Source organism: Ahaetulla prasina, chromosome 5 (assembly GCF_028640845.1).
Source record: "Ahaetulla prasina isolate Xishuangbanna chromosome 5, ASM2864084v1, whole genome shotgun sequence".
Lineage (NCBI taxonomy): Eukaryota > Metazoa > Chordata > Lepidosauria > Squamata > Colubridae > Ahaetulla > Ahaetulla prasina.
In genome coordinates, this window is record NC_080543.1 from 55,459,572 (window position 1) to 55,483,949 (window position 24,378).

Below are 24,378 nucleotides of genomic sequence, written 5' to 3' on the forward strand. Positions count from 1 at the left end.
GGGGACATTCCTCTGCCCTGGTCCTATTAGACCTCTCAGCGGCGTTCGATACCATCGATCATGGTATCTTGCTGCGCCGGTTGGGGGGATTGGGAGTGGGAGGCACCGTATATCGGTGGTTCTCCTCCTATCTCTCTGACCGGTCGCAGACGGTGTTGACTGGGGGGCAGAGGTCGACCGCGAGGGGCCTCACTTGTGGGGTCCCGCAGGGGTCGATTCTCTCGCCTCTGCTGTTCAACATCTACATGAAGCCGTTGGGTGAGATCATCAGTGGTTTCGGGGTGAGATACCAGCAGTACGCTGATGACACCCAGCTGTACTTTTCCACCCCGGACCACCCCAATGAAGTTGTCGAAGTGCTGTCCCGGTGTTTGGAAGCTGTACGGGTCTGGATGGGGAGAAACAGGCTCAAGCTTAATCCCTCCAAGACGCAGTGGCTGTGGATGCCGGCACCCCGATTCAGTCAGCTGCAGCCGCAGCTGGCTGTTGGAGGCGAGTTACTGGCCCCAAAGGATAGGGTGCGCAACTTGGGTGTCCTCCTGGATGATCGGCTGTCGTTTGAAGACCATTTGACGGCCGTCTCCAGGAGGGCCTTCCACCAGGTTCGCCTGGTTCGGCAGTTGCGCCCCTTGATCGGGATGCCTTATGCACAGTCACTCATGCGCTCGTTACCTCTCGCTTGGATTACTGTAATGCTCTCTACATGGGGCTCCCCTTGAAGTGCACTCGGAGGCTTCAGTTAGTCCAGAATGCTGGTTATAGAGGGAGCTACGCGTAGCTCCCATGTAACACCGCTCCTGCGCAGCCTGCACTGGCTGCCCTGTGGCCTCCGCGTGCACTTTAAGGTGTTGGTTATGACCTTTAAATCGCTCCATGGCTTAGGACCTGGGTACTTACGGGACCGCCTGCTGTTACCACATGCCTCCCACCGACCCGTACGCTCCCATAGAGAGGGACTTCTCCGGGTGCCGTCCGCCAAACAATGTCGGCTGGGGGCCCCCCCGGGGAGGGCCTTCTCTGTGGGGGCTCCCACACTCTGGAACGAGCTTCCCCCGGGTTTACGCCAAATACCCGACCTTCGGACATTTCGTCGCGAACTCAAGACTCATCTTTTTATCCGCGCGGGGCTGGCTTAAATTGGGATTTTAATTGTAAATTTATTAATCTTAAATGGGGTTTTTTAGCATGGTAAATTTTAATTATGGGGCTAATTTAAAATAAGTTTTTTAAATCGTATTTTAAACTTGTATATTGTATTGTTGGTTTTATTATGCCTGTACACCGCCCTGAGTCCTTCGGGAGAAGGGCGGTATAAAAATCAAATAAAATAAATAAATAAATAAATAAATAAGAAAGGGACGACAGAGAATGAGGTGGCTGGATGGAGTCACTGAAGAAGTAGGCGTGAGCTTAAATGGACTCCAGAGGATGGTAGAGAATAGGAAGGCCTGGAGGAATGTTGTCCATGGGGTCGCGATGGGTCAGACACGACTTCGCAACTAAGAAAAACAACAATCATGGCGGATGGCATTCTAGTAACTTATTTTCAGGCAAATTTATTTAGAACACAGGAGTTAATAATATTGAAGATAAATCAAAGAAAAAATATATGATGGCATGATTTTTTTTAATGTAGCAAATGATAAGCTAGGTGGAACAATTATGATTAAAACTATTAGATTATATATCCTTCCTTCTATTTAGTAGCTGTTTGGTTTTTTAAAAAAATCACAAAATTGCTGCTTGAATAATTTATTGTGACACACAACTTCACCCACATTTTTATAAAATTCTCCTAGCCATAATATTTAAACCAAAATAATTTCCATCAAGAAAATATAATCCATATCCATCAGGGCAATTTAATTCCAATAACTTATTTTCAGGCAAATTTATTTAGAATACAGGAATTAATAATATAGAAGATAAATCAAAGAAAAAGAATATAAAAAACCAATCTGAATAGGTCTTGAAAAACACAAGCATACTGGAATGCTCTTCAGAGCACTCCTGCTCTTTGATATATTCACTCATATCATCAGAATAAAATATTCATTCCTTTATAAAAAGGAGTATTTAATTGATGGCCTCATTTCAGTTCATTCTACATAGAGTATAACAAAATAAGACTTCAAATAAAGCTATCAATATCTAAAAAACTTAGGCAACTGCCTTTTATTGAGTCAGACCACTGGTTCTCCTAAGCTATATATTAGAATTCTCCAGGATTCCAGGCAACTTTTTGGATATGTCAAGGACTGAAACTGAGATTTTTTTGGATCTAAACAAGGTGGTCCTAATTCCTACCTTCATTATTGGTGGCATCTTCTGTCACCGAGGTTGCACTGCTAGCTCCTGCTGCCATGTCCAGAAGTGGCTGAATTATTTCTATTTTAAACACACCATTTTTCTGCCATAGGTTGAGGACACGAACTATCTTACTCTGTTCAACAAGAAATTATGTCAGTATATATATATATATTTTAAATTAAATCTTTTTTAAGCACTACTCAGAAAATACTCTCCTGCTGCACACTTAACTTTTATGTACTATGAAACAGGAAGCATATTTTGAGCTTATGCACTTCCTTCCCATTATTCAAATAAATGTAAGATATTCCAATCTGAGTATCTTTTATTCTGAGAAAGGAGTAAATGCATTGAGCTGCAATACAATATCAATCTCCCATTGGAGATGGAAGAGGAAAAGTGTCATCTAATCATCTAGCCTTTACATGTGAAAAAAAGATCAGGAGAGGGCAAACTATTTAAAAGCATGAGTAACTAGGAACAGAGACATCACATACAACTCAACTCAAACTCCAACATATCTCAAAGCCTTATTTGGGATACATTATTCTAAACTTGGCAATATCTATTTTACAACAGAATATTTAGAAATCAGATTTTTAAAAATTATATACAGCAGAATTCTAAGTTACATGACAGATAAAGGAATCTACTCACCCACTCCCAAATGTTCACTTGGGCACAGCCAGTTTATTATCACTAGACTTTGCTTTTTGATCAAGGGTTCCAGATTTTTTTTTTTAACTTACAAATTACATAGGCTGAGAACATTTGAAAATCCCTGTTCTAAATCACTGATCGTATCAAGTCTTAAGGTAATATTATTTCAAATACAATAAAATCCAAATTACAGGACTATCTACATTAGAAAATAGGATTAAGCAGCAATCTGGATCCAAAAAGTTAAACCAATTCAGAATGTAAGCAGATGCTTATATATGTGTGTCCATGCAATTCAAAAATCATTTTGCAAGCCCACTGAAAAGTTCTTCCAATCTTAAAGTAGTGAGGAAAAAGTGCCTCATGAAATTGAAAGCAAAGTAAGAACAACATTCAATTTAAAGGCCTTATTCAAAACCAGAGTCCTATTTAACAATCAATGGGTCTCTATCCTAGACAAATGCTTATGTACAGATTATAAATCAATTTCAAACAAAGCTAAAAACAACAACTATACCTTATCTTCTGATGGACAGAGATATAAATACTGGAATGTGGCAGTTATATTTTTACAGAATCTTGGACCAAAAACATCCTTGTCTGTTCCAAATTGATGACGAGATTGGCGAACAATGGAGTCAATAACATACAGTCCAGGAACTTTATATTCAGGTTTACACTAAAGAAAGAAAACATATCACCATTTCTAAATGCACAACTGAAGTTTAACATATTAACATTAATTACTAAGTGCTCATAAAATAAGTCTGTTAGATAACCTGGGTAACCAGGTTTGACCAAAAAATATTCCTTTCTTATGCATGAGCTTCTAGCATATTTAAGGGTTTCAGAATGATGCCCAAGATCATGTTTCTATCTTTCCAGTACTTTCTCCTTTCTAGTACCTGGCTCATATTCTCAGAACTACAGTTTCCTTTTTTGTTTTTCACTACCTGCTGTCCCATTTCTCCATGGACAATGTGTTGCTTTAATGCACCTACTTTCTGAGAAACCAGCATCACTGGTTCTTTGCAATGGGCTATGATTCTGTATCTGAGTTTTTAACTTGAAGACTATAGGATCACTAGTGATGGAATTTTAAACAAAATACAAAAGTCACACATGACCAGTTGTTTCTCTCTTAAACTTTTCAGTTTAATTTCAAGTATTTTCACACTCTACTTCTTATTCAAATAGAGAAGATTTCCTCTTCTCTATTATTTTCCTTGATATGGATAGAGTTTATTTTATTTATTAAATTTCTATGCCACCACCTCTCCTACAAGGAGACTCTGGGCAGATCACAAATGATAGAAACAAGTGAAAAATAGATAAAATATTAAAACAAACTGACATTAAAACATTATTAAAAACCGCTAAAACCACACCTAAAGAATCAAGAGACAGAAGGGATGGAGATGAGATCTTCTTAAGGCCTCCCATATTGCAAAGGTTATATACAATCCTACGTGGTAAGTAGAACTGGAGCAGGATGTTCCCATTGGTGGAATACAGGCATTTATTTGAGCAGTTTTTCCATCCACCCAAACAGAATGCTGACAGGATGAAGACTATTCTATTTCAAACCTGATCAGAATTGTTAAGGGAACAGGTTTAACCTCACTCTACACTGCCAGCCTCCATGAAACCTAGGAAGTAAAATAATTCCATGATCTGTTCAACATCCTTTCTCAGATGTTATATGTGACAAAATGTTAATATGGAGAGTCTTTACAAATTATTTTGAGTTATGTAATTCCACTTACCTTTTTAATAAACTTCTCTACAATTTGGACTACATGTTTGTAAAGCTGAAAGGAAAAATTAGATATGTTTTATTTGGTGTTTTATTTCATTCTATAAAATATTTAGAAAAATACTAGTTTATTTTTACAGGTATAAATTGCAAAGCACTATAATTATAATTAAAAGCAAGATGGAATCTTTTAGGAATTATGGAACACTTTAAACATCAGTTCAAATTTAATAAATCTTTTAAATTAAATTTTTAAAAGAGCTTTACACATATCATGAAGAATACATACTAAAAAGATGGATCCAAATATTCAAGGTTTGCAAAATAATGAAAATGAACAAACTCTTGCTTCACTTGTAAAAGAACATAATAAAACACTACAAATCTTATATTTTGCTATGATAGGCCAATTTTGTCTATGATAGAAGAAATATTCTTTATTAAGTTACCTTAATAGCTTTAATGGCAGCTTTAGTGATGAGAATCATCTTTGCACGAGAAATTGGAGGCTTCATCTCCATCAATGAGAAGAGCTTAAAAAAATAAAAAATGTAACAAAAATAAAAATGCAATATTTCTAGATAAAGAAAAATGTTATTTACTACCCTATGTAATTATTCTAAAATTATACTTATGAAACCATTTATTCTGATTTGGAATCTTAATACTAGATAGACTGTTCTCTACTTTTATGAAAAGTTTAGTACTTTGTAATGCTATACATTACCACTCCATTATAAATATTTAACTCATTAGAATAAAAGCATGTTCTATTTTAGAAATATGCAAAATCAAAACTGCAAAGGAGCGTTGATTTTCAAGTTCCTCCTCAATAGCAGCAGATAAAATGACAGAAAATAAGGAAACCTAAGAATTGCCAATACTCTCTTGCACCTACTAAAAATAAAGTAGAGAAGCAGACAGAATCAAATGTATGCAGACATTTCATTTCACATGTTCAATGGACAAGATATTTAGAATCAATAGTTCCTCCTAAAGTAACAGTTATAGAATGGGCTAAAATGACCTTGAACCATCATCCTCAAAGATATATTAGTGCCATATACTGTTTTTTATTTATTTAAAAATTTCCTTTCATTAATGAGCTCAAATGAATTTCGACCTAAAAAGAAAAAAAGCTAAAAACAGAAAATTTCTTTCGTGCTACCCTTAGAATATCCCAGATACAGTACAAATAATACAATATACTACAAAAGATTATTACTGTATTTTTTGGAGTATAAGATATACTTTTTCCCCCTAAAAGAGGCAAAAAATTTGGGTGCGTCTTATGTAGCTTTTTCGAAGCTTTTTTTCAGCCCCAACGAGGTGCTAGCTATCTTCCGCGCTTTGCCTGCTTTTCTCATTACTGTTCCCTCTCAGCTGTGCTTTAGAAGCAGCTTTTCAGCCCTAACGAGAATGAAGCGATCTTCCAGCTTGCTTTTCTCATTGCTTCTTTCTCCAAAGATCAGCTGTGCTTTAGAAGCTGCTTTTTATCTCCTACTTGGGTGTGTTCAAAACCAGCAAACTAATGTGCTGAAGCTGACCAGACTAAGGATGCTAACCAGATGAATACCTGGTAAGCAGATTTTTTTTCCTATTTTCCTCCCCAAAAACTAAACTAAACTGCATCTTATACTCTGAAAAATACAGTAATTAAAAAAATAAGATCCTGAGAAAAATTTAAGAGCGTTTAGCATATACTAATGCTGAACTGGAAGTCAAGATAAAGGAAAACCGGTAGAAAAGTAAGTCTCTCATTACAGCCCAAGACAAGCAGATAAAAAGAAGAATTACAAATATAACAAAATAAATAGCAAAATAACATGAAAGATATAATAAAATTTAAAATATACATCCATCAGCCTATATATCATACTGATACCATTTATATACTACCAAACCAAGTCCAAAAGCAAATTTTACCAAATTGTAAATGATGTTTGGATTTCCTCTTTCAGGAGAGGTGCAATCCCACATAGGGTGATAACTGAAACCCACAAGGTATCCACATCAACAGCATCTCCATTTGCTGAGATTCACTTATCCCATCCTATACAGTTCCTCAGAACTGCCAGTGTAGGGTCAGGATTTTCATCTACTACCCAGAACTCACACCGTATAAAACACACACTATAGCTTTATGAAAATTTCAGGTTCTAGCTTCCTGAGGTTCTGTATGCTTTTCATGCATACAGATGAAGGGTCTGATAATACTATGATTATGATATACACAACAACATGAAATCACAGCTGCCAGTTCTTTAGCTGGTATTGAGTTTGATATGCATCAATTTCTTCTCAAGAAGCTAAGATGTCATAATGTATTAAATTAGCATATATGTGATGCAAGCAGTGTAGACTTTTGTAATTGACAGATGTAAATTTTGTCAATATGCAAATTGTCTATGGGGTTTTTTAGGTATGGCACCCAGTAAGTGGATAACCACTGGGACTACAGTGGCTGGTTTATGCCATAATCTTTCAAGTTCCATTTTCAGATCCTGATATTTTGTGATCTTCTCAAATACTTTGTCTTATGTTCTACTATTCCCTGGTATTGCCACATCAATTATCAGTAACTGTCCAATTATCCACAGTTAAATCCAATCTGTTACAAGCCAAAACTTTTTGTATTCAGAAATATTTTAACCTGGTCATTTTCAACTACTTTTTCAACTATATTTTTCCACCAAATTTTCATTACTGGCACATGGCAATTTTTATAAATGCTCCAGTGCATATTTTGGCAACTGTTTATAACTAGTTTCTGTGATATTCTTGCACTAGCTTTATATATGATCTATTGTTTCTTCTGCTTCTTTGCACATTCTGCACTTCAAATCATTTTGTAATTTTTCAATGCCAGACTTGATTGCATTATTTCAAATAGCTTGAACAACCAAAATCAAGCCTTCAGTATGTTTTTTTGATTTTCCAATTGTAAGCCATTGCCAGGTTTCACTTTCCCCTCATTTTTTTTTATTACAGAAATGGACCATATAATGCAGTGGTGAGTTTCAAAAATTTTTACCACCGGTTCTGTGGACGTGGCTTGTTTGGCGGGTATGGCTTGGTGATCAAGTGACTGCGTAGGTGCAGTTTGGTGGTCATGTGACTAGGTGGTCATGTGACTGGGTGGACGTGGCTTGTTGGTCATGTGACTGGGGGGGAATAGCTGGATTATCATGTGACTGGGTGGGCGTGGCCAACTTGACATCACTTATGTGAGGGGTTAGGGTGCCTGGCCTCTTCTCGCCTCAACAAGATACAAATTCCCTATCTATTTATTTACTACTACTGAACATCCAAAATATACTATTTAATCCTATGTATATATGCCATATATGTACATACATATTACATAGTATACAGCAGAGATCACCAACCTTTTGGACCTCAGGAACCACCAAGTTCATAATTTTAAATCCTGCGGACCACTAATACGAATCCAGTGCACTGCTTGCTGAAGAGCCTGGACTCCCAGTGACGGGATGGGGTCCTTCAGGCACTCTCCCGCCTCTTTCTCTCTCTCTCTCTCTCCCACTCTTTCTCTCTCATTCTCTCTCTCTCTCTCTCTCTCTCTCTCTCTCCCCTCCCTCCCACTCATTCTCTCTGATTTCCTGTCTCTTTCTCTCTCTCATTCTCTCATTCTGATTCTCTCACTTTCTTTCTTTCCCTCTCTCACTCATTCTCTCTTTCATTCTTTCTCTCTTTCATTCTGTTTCTTTCTCTTTCATTCTCTCTCTTATTCTCTTTCTCCCCCCCTTTCTCTCTTTCTCTGTCTCATCTCTTTCCCCCTTTCTCTCTCATCTCTCTTCCCCTTTATTTCTCTCTCTCCCAGTCTTTCTCATTCTCTCTCTCTTTCTTTCATTCTCTCTCTGTCTCTGTCTCTTTCTCTCTCTCTCTCTCTCTCTCTCATTCTCTTTCTCTCTATCATCTCATGGGCCAGCCAGTGTCTTGGATCTGAGAGGAAGTCAAGCATCTCCCCAAGAGACCAAGGTGCACAGAGCACCAACAAGGGCCGGAAGAAGCAGCCCTGAGATCCAGCAAGAGACGAAGCTTCGCTCCCGCTCTGGAATATGGAGTGAATTTCCATCCCTCCTCCCCTTCTCATGCTAGGCGAGGAGTGAATGGGAAGGGAGGGCAAGGGGCAGGGACAGCCACTGGTGGGTTCAGCCAACAGGAATCTACAGCAGGGGGAAGAAACAGCCCAGGGTTCCCGCCATCCGTTGCTTCAGCCCGCCTGCACCGCCACCCCCCCTTGCACCATTACCTCATTCTGGCCAGTGAGGACTGCACTGCAAAGTTGCAAGAACCTCCCTCAATATTTACAGCCCCATCATAAGCTGCCTGGCCAGTCCCATATTCCAGAGCTCTAGTCACAGGATTGGCCATTGCTTATCCCGGAGCAGCTCCTCCACCCGGGTGCACCGCGGACCACCAACATTTTCTCATGGACCACCAATTGTCCACAGACCACCAGTTGGTGACCACTAGTATAGAGCCATGATGGTGAACCTATAGCACACGTGCCACAGGTGGCACACGAAGCCATGTCAGTGGGCATGTGAGCTCAGCTCTGGCGCACATACGCATGCCGGCCAGCTGATTTTTGGGCCTTCTGGGCCCACCAGAAGTAGGGAACCAGGCTGTTTTCTGCCTCCGGAGGGCCTCGGGGGTGTGTGTGATGGGGAAGGCCCGTTTTTCTCTCACACCTGGCTCCAGAGCCTTTCTAGGAGTCCACCCCACCCCCACAAAGGCCCTCCAGAGACCAGAAATGGCCCAATTGCCAACTTCCGGTAGGACCAGGCGGCCCGTTTTTTGCTGTCCCCACCCTCCAGAGCCTCTCAAGGAGTCTGGGGAGGGCTAAAACAGTCTTACCCATCCACCCACACGGAGGCCCTCTGGATGCCAGAAATGGGCCATTTTCAGTCTCCGGAGGACCTCCAGGGGGGTGGAGAAGGTATAGAGTGGTATAGTGTGTGTATAGGAACACAAAAAGATACATTATCTACTATATATACTGTATGTGTGTGTGTGTGTGTGTGTGTGTGTGTGTGTATATATATATATATATATATATATATATATATATATATATATATATATATATATATATATATATATATAGGTCTTTGGTTATTCGGGTTTTCTCCCGTAAAATTGGAAGTGTCTTGGCGACGTTTGAAGTTTCATTCGTCATCATCAGGCTTCAGCTTCGTGCTTCTGGGAGCAATGTGTGATCGCAGCTATTTCTTCCTTTTAACTGCTAGTGGGGGTTTGAACTGATTGGGTGGGAGCTTGGCTGTGCTCTGATTGGCTGGGGGTTTTTCTGTGCTCTGATTGGCTGGGGGTGTGTCCTGTGTTGGTGGGGGCTTGGTTGTGCTCAGTCTAATCTGTGCTGCAGGGGGATTTGAGCTGGTGAGCTGCACTGCTGCTGTTTGGCTTCGTGTTCGTGGTCGTGCTACATCTTCGTAGTGGGTGTCAGTCTGCTGCATGTATGGATTGGAGAGGTTTCTCTGATTATTCTGTTGTTAAAGTGTTCAGTTTTGGCGATAGTTCTTTAAAAAGACCAGAACTATCGCCAAAACTGAACACTTTAACAACAGAATAATCAGAGAAGCCATCGAGATAGAAAAACGCCCACACAGCATGAACAAACGAGATGATACCTCCCGCCTACCAGCCATTTGGAAACCTGCCCTTATTGACAAACGTGTCCCTAACACGAGGAATGACACCAGACCCACACTCACGAGGTCCACACAGGATGTCACCACCACACATCCACCCAGAAAGCACACCCAAACCCACACTGATCAGGAAGCACGACCAAGGACCAGAAGCCAGACCGCAGCTGCAACATTAGCCACTTCAAACCTCTCCAATCCATACATGCAGCAGACTGACACCCACTACGAAGATGTAGCACGACCACGAACACGAAGCCAAACAGCAGCAGTGCAGCTCACCAGCTCAAATCCCCCTGCAGCACAGATTAGACTGAGCACAACCAAGCCCCCACCAACACAGGACACACCCCCAGCCAATCAGAGCACAGAAAAAAACCCAGCCAATCAGAGCACAGCCAAGCTCCCACCCAATCAGTTCAAACCCCCACTAGCAGTTAAAAGGAAGAAATAGCTGCGATCACACATTGCTCCCAGAAGCACGAAGCTGAAGCCTGAAGATGACGAATGAGACTTCGTCGAAACGTCGCCAAGACACTTCCAATTTTACACGGGAGAAAACCCGAACAACCAAAGACCTATATATATATATATATATATACACACACACACACACACACACACACACACACACACACACAAACCTCTTTGAAAGCTATACACATTCAACCTCACTTATATTTGGAAAAACACACCCAGAGTCCACTTTCTGCCACACATTTAACTATAACTTCTGTATATTTAGAACATTACACATGCCTTCAGATGTTCTTCCCTAGCTTGCACATAACTGTTAAGAGCCAGGAGAGGTCACAGATTGAGTAAAATGTGTTGAAACTCACTTAACAACGCTCTTGCTTAGCAACCAACATTTTGGGCTCAATTGTGGTCATAAGTCAAGGACTATCTCTGCCTTCCTCTGCATGGCAGCCTTGTCCTAGTAAACTCCTTCTTCTTTCTGGCAATTTTCCTCTCTGTTAAAGGCACCAAAATAATGTAAATGATATAAGGTTTCCTGCTGGACTAGATGGCCTCTAAGGTACCTTCCAGTCCTAGATTGCAGTCCTGTTTCAAAGTGTCTTCTGAAGCTACATCTAGTGCCAGGATTTGTGGTCCTTCCTTTCACTTCCCTTTCTCTCTCCCCCTCCCTTCCTTCCTCTTATTTTCTCTTTCTTCTTTCTTTCTTTCTTTCTTTTTCTTTTTTTTTCCTCCCTTGTCTCTCCCTTCCTTTTTCTTCCTTTTTGTCTCTTTTTCTTTGCTCTCTTTCTTGTCTCTCCCTCTTTCTTTTTCTTTCTTTTCTCTCTTTCTTCTCTCTCTCTCTCCCTTCCTCTTTCCCTCTCTCTCTCTCTCTCTCTCTCTCTCTCTCTCTCTCTCTCTCTCCCTTTTCTTCCTCCTTCAAAGTCTAGGAGAGTGAGACCGGGAGGCCTGAGAGAAAGCACCTGGTGGCGGCCACAATCAAAACAGGAGCTTCAGACCGCAGCAGATGGGGGGGCCAAAACGGGAGCTTCAGGTTGCAACAGGCAGAGCAGCCAAAATGAAAGCTTCAGACAGTGGCAAGCGGCCTTCAGGACCCTGGGAAAGTGCAGGCTTTCCGGTTGACACTTACAGGAGTCCGACTAAAGCACAGTGCTCCAAAACACTTTCTCTCCCAGGCAAGAGCAGCAGGGGAAGAAGCAGCAGCAACTGACCTGGAAAGCACATGATGGAGCCCTCCATATGCTCTCCAGTGACATGGTTTCTCTCCCCTCTCTCTTGCTGGGGGGGGGGGAGAGTTTTTTTTGTAGCACTGCACTTTGGGTCCTGATAAATCCAGAAAGCACTGTGCCAGAGAGAAATAGGATTCAACCTGTTTCTCTCTGCCTGGCTTTCCGGATGGGACTTACACTTACAGGACCCAAAGCACTGTGCTATGAAAGACGCTCCGCTAGCAAGAGAGCAGGGGAGAGAAAATAGGTTGCCAGTGAACAACACTCCATTGTATTGCTTTTCTTTGTCACTATTCTGTTTGCCTTTTTATTACATTTTTTGATATTCAAGTTTTGTTCCTTGCACATGCAGTAAGTTCCAATTTCTAACTTGCATCAGTACTTGTTCTTGGGTATTTTTTACATAATCAGGCAATATATACTTTTCTTCATTGTCATAATCAGTGGTGGACTGCTGTCAGTTCTGACCGGTTTGGGCAATCCGGTAGTTCTGATGATCAGCTGGGCCCACCCACTCGCTCTATCTTGTCCTATATTTCCTTCTTTCTGGCTTAGCTGATCTCCGCGCCACCACTGTCTTACCGGGGCTGCCTTAGAAGGTAAGCAGCTGAGCTTCAAATTGCTGTATTTTGAATGCTGCACGGAAGCACTTAGACGCATGTGCATGTGAAGTGCACGTGCTCACAGAACTGGTTGTTGAACCAGTTGTTAAACTGGTTGCAGCCCACCACTGGGTATAATCTATCAACATCCCTATGGGGATGTAATGCATAGTGAATAATCATTGGTTTCTCTTTTTTTTCCCAGTCCAAACTGTCCAGTTCAGCATGTGTCCAGTTAATAATTCCACCAGTGTGTCATATTAGATGTTATGGCCCAAGTATTGATGGTTCTGATGGTGTTTCCATTGTTTAAATGTGTAGCAATTTTCTCACTCTTTGGATATATTCTTTACTAATCACATTTTTTAATTTGTCCATAGTTAAAGTTATTCAACTGTAAAATTATCTGATATTTATAAGCTTCATCGTGATGGCACGTAATGGTTTGGCCATTTAGCATTTCACTTCAGTTCTGGATTTAACCCCAATTTATTTATATTTTACCACATTTCTCTAGGCCAAAGTCCACTGCTGTATCTGTGCTAAAAAATTCTTACACTTAGTCAATAAGTAAATTTCAATTTCAGATTTTTCATAAAGCTTCAGATGATCCATATAATGCAAACGTAAGATATTATTACCATTTTTTCCTATTTGATAACCAAGATGTTTCTTTAAAATCATTTACAATAGAATCATGGTAATGACAAATAAAGGCAATAACAAACTATAGTTTTCAACTCCAATGAATTCTTTTTAAACACTTTAAAAATTGTTTCAAAATTTTATGGACCGTAATTCTCAAGATACTTAAAGCAATTGAACTGAAGCTACAAACTTCAATTCTCCTCTGCCAAACACTTATGAAGGCAGATTCTGATTTATAGTATAATTTCTAATACCTCACAATAAAAAAAAAGATGACATTTGCTTAGAACTGTAATACAATCATTAAATCCCTAAATGTTTGTATTTAAGCACTTTCTCACATAACCAACTAAGGTTTCTATCCCCAAAATTATTATTTTCCCTTCTCAAGGAAAACAGGGAAGTTAGATTGTTGTTGCAAACTTCCGTACTTTATATGAAATATACCTGTAATATAAAATAAAATACATTTTTCCAAGGTCTAATTCCACTCTATAAACCAATGCAGCTATTAAGCATAAATAAAATTGTTTTGTAATTGTTTACTGCCACTTGGATTATATGTGGCTTGGAATCTGTCACTTGTTTTTCCAGGAAAACGTAATCTTGGTTGTTGAATCTAAGTTTGAGCAATATTATTAACTTTATTTGCCTGTATAATTCTTGATCATTCCTTTTTCTAAGTGCTGTTAAAACACTGAACTTCAGATTCAATAGTTTCCCCCAACAATTTACATAAAGATAAGCCAAATCCGCCTTTTCCTTATGGCCATTCTATTTTTACTGTTGACTCTACCATTTGGTGTTTCCTCTGCCAGCAGTGGTCAGTTCTATAACTCCTGAAAGCTGGATGGAAGGTTTTCATTCTAGTGTTCCTATGTTTTACTTGAATATACTGTTCTCTACCACTTAACCAGTGCTTTCTCTCTTTGACTTTGAAAATAATTGAAAAAATATTTTTCATATATGCACATTATTCAATATTCTTTGCAGTTTTTGCAAAAAAAAAAATCTCTTATTTGGATTTTTCTTCCACAACCTCCTTGATTTTATCAATCTACTAAACATTTTTTTTCATATCTCCCATTATTGCAACTCCCAAACATTTCTGTAACATAATTTTTTATTTAGATTCAAGCAGTTTCCACGTTTTTTTTTACATACACTTTCAAGTCAGTCTATTGTAAGATACTGTGTTCTGACAACAAGCCTTGTGCTTTCTTTTCTTGCAATTATTCAATTTACTAATGCAATACAGTGTATGGAGAAAATACAATGGGAAGGATAACTTAAATGACATTTGTATTTTTTAAAAATCAACTTCTCCAAAAAACATTTTAAAATATTCCATCCTTAATAGGCATAGATTAACATTATTAACAGAATATTTTAGGAATGACTTGTTTTACTATCCTACCCACCTCTCAAAGTAGCTACTGTATTTTTCACACTATAAGGCGCACTTTTCCCCCCCAAAAAAGTGAGTGGAAATGTCTGTGCGTCTTATAGAGCGAATGTTGCCAAAGCCGTGCCCACCCTCTGGCCCCTACCCATCGGTCATTTTCTATTTTCGGCCCGTTCCAGACGCGTCCTGTTTTCGGCCCATTCCAGGCAGTGGGGATTGTCACTGCCACCAATTGCCGCCACCAAATTGCAGTGCTCAGCAGCAGTCAACACCGCCTGGAACATGCCAAAAATGGGATGCGTAAAGGCCAAAAATGGGGTATGTAGCAGCGATCCCCACAGCCTGGAATAGCTGATCGGTGCTATTCCGGGAGGTCAGTCCAACTGCCAATCAGCTGCTCGTGCTAAATCCAGCTGTGCTGAAGCTGACCCAGCTGTTTGCTGTTTGCTGCAAGGAGGCAAATTGCTGGGAGGCAGAGGCAGATTTTTTTTCTTGTTTTCTTCCCCATAAGAAGCTAGGTGCTTCTTATGGCCTGGAGCATCTTAAAGTGCAAAAAAAAAAATACAGTACCTGAATTGCCCAAGTAAGTAAGGTATACTCACATAGATATCCTTAATGTAATCATTCTTTAGAAGAACAATGTCAATATGGTATTGGATTTTTTTATATTTCCCTCCAGAATGAAAATGCAAACATCTTTATGAAAGATTATTTCTTCTACCACACAAGATTTTTTTGTATTCATATTCTTTACAAAGGACATGTATAAAACAAATCAAAGTAATACTAATGAAAGCAGTTGGCTAATACAGACTATGTGACCAGACCAAAACTTTTGGCAAAGAGAAAGGGAAATCGGAAATCTTTCTTTAGAGAGTAAGTTTTTCCAAAAGTCCTTAACAAAACCAGTATGGAAAATATTTCTTAAAATCAGAGAACAGAAATGCTAGAGTTAGCACAGTGGAGCAAAGCATCACTTACCATGTCTATCCTTGAATACATACAGCAAGGGAAGCACGCTGGTTCCATGGTGAAAACTATTTTTCCCATTATTCTTCTTAATGCTTTATCAGGACTCAATAATAACTTAACACCTTTACTTTCTGTCCTATACTGATGACAGTTCAGAGCATACAAACTGTCAGCTGTGTGAAAACTAGGAATGTACCAAAAAAAAAATCAAAACTTTCAGTTTCAATGCTCTCCACTGCTAAAATATCCTGAACTCAAAATGGCCACACCCAAGTACAGTATTGGATATCTGTTTTGAACTAAAACAGATGTTTCAAACATTTCTAGGATAGTCAGAAGAGTATCATACTACTTCTAGTAATAACGGAACAACCCAGTTAAATCCCAAAATAAATGTTTAAATTTGAACGTGTTGCAGGTTCCTCCTATCCTGCATTATAGACAGGTATGCAATACAGTTAAGTGTTCAAATGCCAAGATACTTTATTTGTTTGGTGAGTTTAATACACAGGGCCATTTTTTAAAAAAAAAATGTTATTCATATCATGTCCTTCTATGACATAGTGACAGAACCAGACAAAAGACCAAACAATTTTGTTCAAAAAACTAGAATAATTATATCATAAAATAAAAAAAAATTTTTTTTGAAGAGTATGGTTGCAGTTTCTTATTTCAAGAATAATTCTTAAGTTGTGTTATGGTATTTTATTGTAATTTCTATCAAAGTGCCTCCAATTCTGTAACATAGCCACTTACACTTTGTGATTCTATATTGTGAAGACAAAATCGCTAACATTCATCTATATAGCAAGATGTCTTCATTAACTAAGACTGTCAGAGCTATTTCTTTCTGAGCCCTTGACTTCTTTCTCATTCCTTCTCATCCAGTCTGCTGTAGTCATAAAGGTGCTAAATGAAGACTGTCGTCTTTTTTTCTACTTCTAAAAACTCCATGCTCACTAAACTATTCAGATTGTTCAATTTTACTACCGTTTCTCCCAAAATAAGACATCCCCTGATAATAAGCCCAATTGGGCTTTTGAGCGCATGGCAATAAGGCCAAGCGCTTATTTCAGAGTTCAAAAAATATAAGATAGGCTCTTATTTTCAGGGAAACATGATAGTAAACTGTTCTAATCATATAAATGTTATGATTGGCTAGAAAAGCCATTGGCTGGGGCAAATTGAGCTTGTAGTATCTAATATAGGGAGAGACCAAAAATTATGTTGCCATTCTGAATAAGTTCAGTGAAGGGTTAATGAAAAGGGTACAGTAAGTTTCTATTCAAGCTGGTGGTCACTGGAGGGTTACCAGATGGTGGAGAAAAACTTACTGAAAGGAAAGGCTAACCCTCATCCTTCTAAGATAGCTCTTCTGATGGTAAATGTGTCCTGTTGTTTCTTTAGAATTGTAGTTGAATTTTGTGTTCAGTCATATATTAAATTCATATGTAATACCATAGAGGCTGGACAATTCATATAGCCGATTTCCAAATAAGACATTTGGTGTACAATTCATGGATGAGTTCAAAACAATAGTATAGTGGAGTTTTTAAAACCAGTTGAAAGTCACATAAAGGAAACCTATGAACAAGATGTGACTTCAGAAAGATAGCTACACACAGTACTCTCTTAAATATATGAAGGTGGATGGTCCTTGGAAATCTGGAAGGCCTCATATCAGCAATGACATCTTTATTGTGTTCCAGACTGTCCTGCTTGGAAAAGGCCTATGCCCCCAGTTCACACATCCATTCCATTCTAAGAATTGTTGCACAAATCAAGTTTTCTATCAATCAGATTACCATATGCAGTGTGTATGTTTGTTACACTTGTGCATGCACAAGCTAGCTATATTTTCCTTTTTTTCCATGGCTTATGGGGAAAAAAAATCTATAAAATTGACCTAGGACTTATATAAACCAGAGAAGATCTATATGTGAAAAATTGAAGCTGTGATAGACCAGATCTTCTTCCTCCTTTGCTAGCAGCAAAGGTACAATTGTTGATTTAATATATTTGGACTACTGATGTCCAGCAGAATAGCCTAGGTCAGGGATGTCAAACTGGTGGTCCATAGGCCGGATGCGTCATGCGCAGCTATGCCCACCCCAGCTCCGCGAAGAGGGAAAATGTCATGAAACGTCATGTGACTACAATGTGCTACTGCAAATTTGACACCCGTGGGCTAGGTTGTAGTACATTATTTGCAAGGCCTGATTTTTAACCTGCAAATCGCAACTGTAAACAATTCTGAATGAAGCTGGACTTCTGAGGAGGTGCAACAGAGGTTTGTGGGCAATTGAACCAATACTGGTTCAATCTTGAGCTAAAAATCACCCTGATGACCTCTGCCCTCTTCATTTAAGTCTTGGGCAGAATACAAATCAGGAAGGAGAGCAACAGAAAGGCTTAGAGTGGAACTTTGGACTATAGGAAGTTCAGTGCATCTGAGGCTATGATTCCCTCCATAGAAAACCACAAGATGAACTGCTGACTTCCTTGGCAACACAATCTATACTTGTACACTGGAAGATGTTAGTGTAACTTTAAAATAATGTAGGATTAGGTCATCTAGATGTGCTTCTTGTCTGAACCACCTTGCACTAATTTTGCATTTCTCCCCTCCTCATTTTACTTTAGTCTCCAGAAAACTAGGGAAGGTCCCTTCTGAAACACTTCCCATGCTTTTTCCCCACCTGCGGACTGAGTTGCCTCTAATCAGACTGTTGTCTTGACTGAGGATCTTCCTCCTACCTCCCAAGGTCATTCCCACATACCATTACATTAGCTCAACCAATCCGTCATTCAACTTCCAATACGCTCTGCTGAGGGATAGATGAGGGTCTATCTAGAGGACTCCCTCAATATAAACCAGAACTCTTTGGCAACTGATATATATTCAGGTTGTGCTGTTGTTCATTGGGACATTATTGTGCTAATGATATAGCACATACCCAAATGCCCAGCATCTATGGATCACATAGCCAGGCAGTAGGCATCCCAATATTAAAGGCTGGTATCACATGTGACTAGGATGAATGGGAATATTTCCCTTATCACTTTTACTATCTAGAATTTTGAGCTTACAGAAAACTAAGGGAGAGAGAAACTGAAACAGTAGAACAGTGGTTCCCAACCTTTTGGGCACCAGGGACCAGTTCCTTGGAGAGAGGTTTTTCCGCAGACCGGAGGGGGCGTGGTTTCGTGTGCTGCCTGCATCCTGCAGATGGGGCTTCGCTTGTTTGTGCAGCCCGATGTCAATCCATGGACCAGGGATTGAGGAACCCCTGTAGTGGAGGTCTAATGAATAGCACCAAACAAAAATATGGGTAAAACAAATTAAAAATGCTACATAACACCTTGATTAGATTTAAATGAAGTATGTGAAAGCAGCAGCCCTTAATCAGAAAAAAATTGAAAGCCACTATCAGAGATATCCATAGTGCAATAGCATTCACAGGAAAATATTGGCTGTGTGTCAGCCCTGCTCAGACACTCACTAATAGTACAAAGAACACATTAATGGAAAAAGAAGGTAGCTGGACATCCAAACTCAAAGGACTCTGCCAAGTATAAGTTCAGTGGAACTTTGGCTCAGCTCCCTGTTGCTATAACCTTCTAAAAAGGCAGTATCATCCATTGCACAACCTATGGATGAACCTTAGCCATGGCCATGAACCATGCCCATATATAACTTCATGAAGGTCTGGATTTGTAAATTGACAGAATGACCTGTCAAATAAATTCAACGCTTTCTGGCAGGTCATCACTTTTTGCTTTCTTTAGTTTCCTAGCATTTGGAAGGAGAGCCAAACCTGCTATGGTATACCAAATAATTCCTAGACACAGATGTTATGAAAGGAAGAGCAGACTGTTTTCCTGATTTGTGGAAAATACAGATGCAATAGGTACCAGATTGCTGACTGGCTGTCACACTTCTTTTGTGGAAGAAGAATAGCAAATTATCTTCTCCATAGGAATGGATATTAACTCTCCAACTGTGGAAGACCATCAAAGGAGCTACTTTATGATCTCTATAAGCATTCTTGGTGCTTATAGCTCTAAGGGGAAGATGATGTATTAAAAATGTAAGCCCAGAAATTTGAATGCCTAAAACCTTTAGTGGCCTAGGTAAAGACTAAGCACACATCCTGAATGCTAGCCAGACGAAGAACAGCAGCAATATGATCATGTTGAACTTACAAGTATTGCAAATCCATAGAGAAGATTGGAGTTATTTTATTTTAATAACAAAAGATGACTACATATTGGGAATCTTTTTGTGGGACTGGTTCTTTGACAGTAAGTTGGAACATTTAAAAATTCTAACACAATCCGAGAGGCTTTGGGTGAGTAAACAAAGCCTGTTCCCTATGGCATTATTTTGGTACAGGTAGTCCTCACTTAATTTATTTTATTTATTTAATTAATTAAACTTTTATACCGCCCTTCTCCCGAAGGACTCAGGGCGGTGTACAGCCTACATTAAAACAATTAATATACACACTAAAATAACAATTAAAAAACTTATTCAATAAAGGCCAAAATTAAAACCGTCCAATTGACCATATAAAATACCCAGTAAAATATTAAAATTTAAAAATTGAAAATTTAAAAATTGAAAAATCAGGCCAGTCCCGCTTGGATAAATAAATAAGTTTTCAGTTCCCGGCGAAAGGTCCGAAGGTCGGGCAATTGGCGTAAACCGGGGGGAAGTTCGTTCCAGAGCGTAGGTGCTCCCACAGAGAAGGCCCTTCCCCTGGGGGCCGCCAGCCGACACTGCTTGGCGGACGGCACCCTGAGAAGATCCTCTCTGTGAGAGCGACGGGTCGGTGGGAGGCATGTGGTAACAGCAGGCGGTCCCGTAAGTACCCAGGCCCTAAGCCATGGAGCGCTTTAAAGGTGGTAACCAAAACCTTGAAGCGCACCCGGAAGACCACAGGTAGCCAGTGCAGACTGCGCAGGAGTGGTGTTACTCGGGAGCAATGTGGTTGCATTCTGGACTAGCTGGAGTCTCCGAGTGCACTTCAGGGGTAGCCCCATGTAGAGAGCATTGCAATAATCCAGACGAGAAGTGACAAGAGCATGAGTGACCGTGCATAAGGCATCCCGGTCAAGAAAGGGGCGCAACTGGCGGACCAGGCGGACCTGGTAAAAAGCTCTCCTGGAGACGGCCGCCAAGTGATCTTCAAACGACAGCCATCCATCCAGGAGAACACCCAAGTTGCGCACCCTTTCCATTGGGGCCAATGACTCGCCCCCAACAGTCAGCCGCGGTTGCAGCTGACTGTACCGCGATGCCGGCATCCACAGCCACTCCGTCTTGGATGGATTGAGTCTGAGTCTGTTTCTCCCCATCCAGACCCGTACGGCTTCCAGGCAACGGGACAGCACTTCGACAGCTTCGTTGGGGTGGCCCGGGGTGGAAAAGTACAGCTGAGTATCACCAGCGTACAGTTGATAACTCACCCCAAAGCCACTGATGACCTCGCCCAACGGCTTCATGTAGATGTTGAACAGGAGAGGCGAGAGAATCGACCCCCGAGGCACCCCACAAGCGAGGCGCCTCGCGGCCGATCTCTACCCCCCTGTCAACACCATCTTAACAACAATAGCTGAGCCTGCAATTATGGCGATAGTCCTGAACAGGTCGGTACGTGACTGCATCCAATTTTACAACCTGCTCTCTGGGACTCATTAAGCAAACGCAATGGTTAAGCAAACTCATTGTTCATTATGGGCCATTTTTTTCCAGAACCGGAAGCATTGTGCTTCCCTTGTGCCCTGCAGAAAAGAGGGTGCTTCTGTGTAACCATTGTTTCAACAGTTCCACACCTACAAGTAGATAGTTTTGGTTGTCTGTCTGTATGTCTGGTAGAACTGACCAAAATGGATTGTTTTTCCTTGGTTTTGATCAGTATTTTCCTAAGGACTCTCCAAATAGTTTGCTGCCACTAAGCAAGGGAAAACTAGAATTTACTTGGACTGGGCATTTTATATATTCCATTTTTTATCCACATATATCTCATCATCATCATTTTAGGCATTGTCTATTCACTGCAGGATGAAGGCCTCTTCCACATGTTTCCAACCAATATGGTCCTGAGCTTTCTTTTACCAATTAGGCCCACAATACTTGTTGACGTCGATCCATCTTGTTTTAGCTCTCTTTCATGGACGTTTTTTAATCAAGTGGGATCCATTCTATTACTGCCTTGGTCCATCTGCCATCCGTTCTTCTTGCTATGTGATCAGGCCATTTCCATTTCAATTCTTTTGCTCTCTTAATCATGTTGTATAATTTTGTTTTTCTAATCCATGTGCAGGTCTTTCTATCTTGTCTTGTAATGCTGAGCATTAATCTATCTGTAGCTATTTTAAGAATTATAGTTTTGATTAGTTTGCCAACAGTTTGTTATCTTGATAACAAGTCTCTGGAAATCAGGTATAAGAGTTGTTTGGATAATATTCTGTATGCTAAGACATAAAAAGTGATGGCCCCAGATGCCTTATATGGTACTGATTTGGTGAACCTTCTTCAAAATAATATTGTTGTATCAGCAGGATTGACTGTGACATCCCCATATTGTGAGATCAGAAACCCAGAATCCCAAAAGTCCATAGGGTTATTCATAAGAGGACCACTCTAGTGAAGAAAATTATTTTCGTCTCGTATGTTCTAATGGCACAATTGATCTAGTTGACAATAGTTGCTGGCCACCACAGATAAAACATTGTGCATAATTTGGAGGGAGAAGAGAATATGAACTTTATAATTTAATATTTGCTTCATTCCCTTCATTCTAATGTTACTTTAAATTAGATTTTAACATTTAATATTAAAATATTATCTTTCCCACATAAGCTTGTACTGAGCAAGGAGACTGGTAACACATATCTGCCTGAAGGTATGCAGTAACTCTCCCAAATGGTTACCTCTACAAGTTATGCAACATATTGTATATATACCACTCTATAAAATGGAGAAAATAAACCCTGTCAATATTGCAAACAAAAGCTTCTTATATTGATAATCACTAGAAAATGATAATAGAAACTGTCTTTCCTTGTACAGCAAGTCTCCAGGTTAAAAGTGCCCTGGTATAAGAACAACCTATAATTGAGAACAGAGCCTATTATAGAAAAAAATGAGTTAAATACACAATGATTCAAATTAAATACACAATGGTTCATTACACAATATTATACACTAAAACTGTTCCAGGTTGCATACAAATTAGACTTAAGGACCGATTTCAGAAACAGAACTGATTCTTAAATTGAGGACTATTTGTACTACGTTCTGAGCTTCTAAAATACCATATTCACACAACAGTTACCTTTCCAGGTCTACAGGCAATGTCCTTGAATGAGTTGTATGTATCATACATCTCAAGAATAGAGAACCATTAAGAACAGTGCTTGCCACCAAATGATATAAAGTATTTGGGATTTCCTTCCTCTATACTTTCACTCTTGCCATCAAGCCTTGCAATTTCTTCATTGCACTACAATGTACTATACTTATGCTTTTTTACCTATAAAGAAAAAGCTAATACATTTTGTGAGGACCATAAGAATTTACAAATTAGACAAAATTGTGGATTTTTTTCCTTTCCATGTTTCTCTTTTATTTTTAGTTCATGTCTCACAACAGAAAGTAAAAATAAAATACTCATGATTGGAGGCAGAAGGACATATAACCCTTTTTATACAGAAACTAAAATTTATACTGTTAGTTAGAAGGTACACTGTACATCCTTGTGAATTACTTGAAGTAGTGTCTTAATTTATATCAACTTATCCATATTTTAATATCTGGATCAGAGGACTTTCTCTGTGACCTTTCTTTGACAGCTCTTTAATTGTCAAAAGAAGAAGAAGGCTCTATCAATAGAATGCCACACCATCCATTTGTAAGAAAGTCTCAAGACTTCTATTTGAGTGAATGTGTTTTCAGTTCAAAATAGTTCCACAACAATTAGGCCAACATATTCTGAAGTGGGAAAGCTGTTTTAAACTACAGGGTAATAGTCTTGAAATGGAGTGTTTCAAGTTTGGGATGTTTCAACTTCAAATGATTTTATTACAGTGACTGCTTTGACTTTGTTAATTAGTGCTACAATTTTAATATTTTATATTTAATTTATAGATAAAACATAGTTGGACAGCTATTTCTCTTAAAATGTTTTAAATTCTATTATACTTTATACCTAGAACTGCTTAAGAAGAAAATATTCAATTACATATTTTATTCATTTATTAAATGTTTATGCCATTCATCATAGTGATAAGCGACTTTGGGCAGATATAATACACCTTTAACTCAATATATCTGAGACCAATACTCATTCACTTTGAAAATTAACCTAACATTCTTAAAAATAATTTTAACACAATGACTTTAAGAAAAATGTTACCATTTTCAAAAAAAAAATAATTAAAATTATTTAATTACTGTTTGTACTGTTATTGAAACAGCAGGAATGAACAGAACTACCCTTTTGTAGACAATAAAATTTATATTTTCTATATATCAAATGATTAAGAATTAAAAAGTTTAGGACTTTACCCAAATTAAAAACAAGGGGCATGTGTCACTTTAACTGCCTTATAACACTAG

General features: G+C 39.3%; 1 protein-coding gene across 5 annotated transcripts in view; it reads right to left on the reverse strand.

Annotated features, from left to right (window-relative positions):
• SCAF4 (SR-related CTD associated factor 4) overlaps window positions 1-24,378 on the reverse strand; it is a 63,658-nt gene that overhangs the window by 36,087 nt on the left and 3,193 nt on the right. For 4 of the 5 annotated variants that reach the window (XM_058184698.1, XM_058184696.1, XM_058184699.1 and 1 more), the window contains exons 2-5: window positions 5,176-5,259; window positions 4,737-4,781; window positions 3,488-3,649; window positions 2,308-2,443 (exon numbers count right to left, since the gene is read on the reverse strand). In XM_058184698.1, the coding sequence (XP_058040681.1) occupies window positions 2,308-2,443; window positions 3,488-3,649; window positions 4,737-4,781; window positions 5,176-5,259 (427 nt within the window). Of the gene's footprint in view, window positions 1-2,307; window positions 2,444-3,487; window positions 3,650-4,736; window positions 4,782-5,175; window positions 5,260-18,892; window positions 19,056-24,378 lie in introns of all 5 variants that reach the window. The other variant, XM_058184697.1, reaches the window with a different exon arrangement.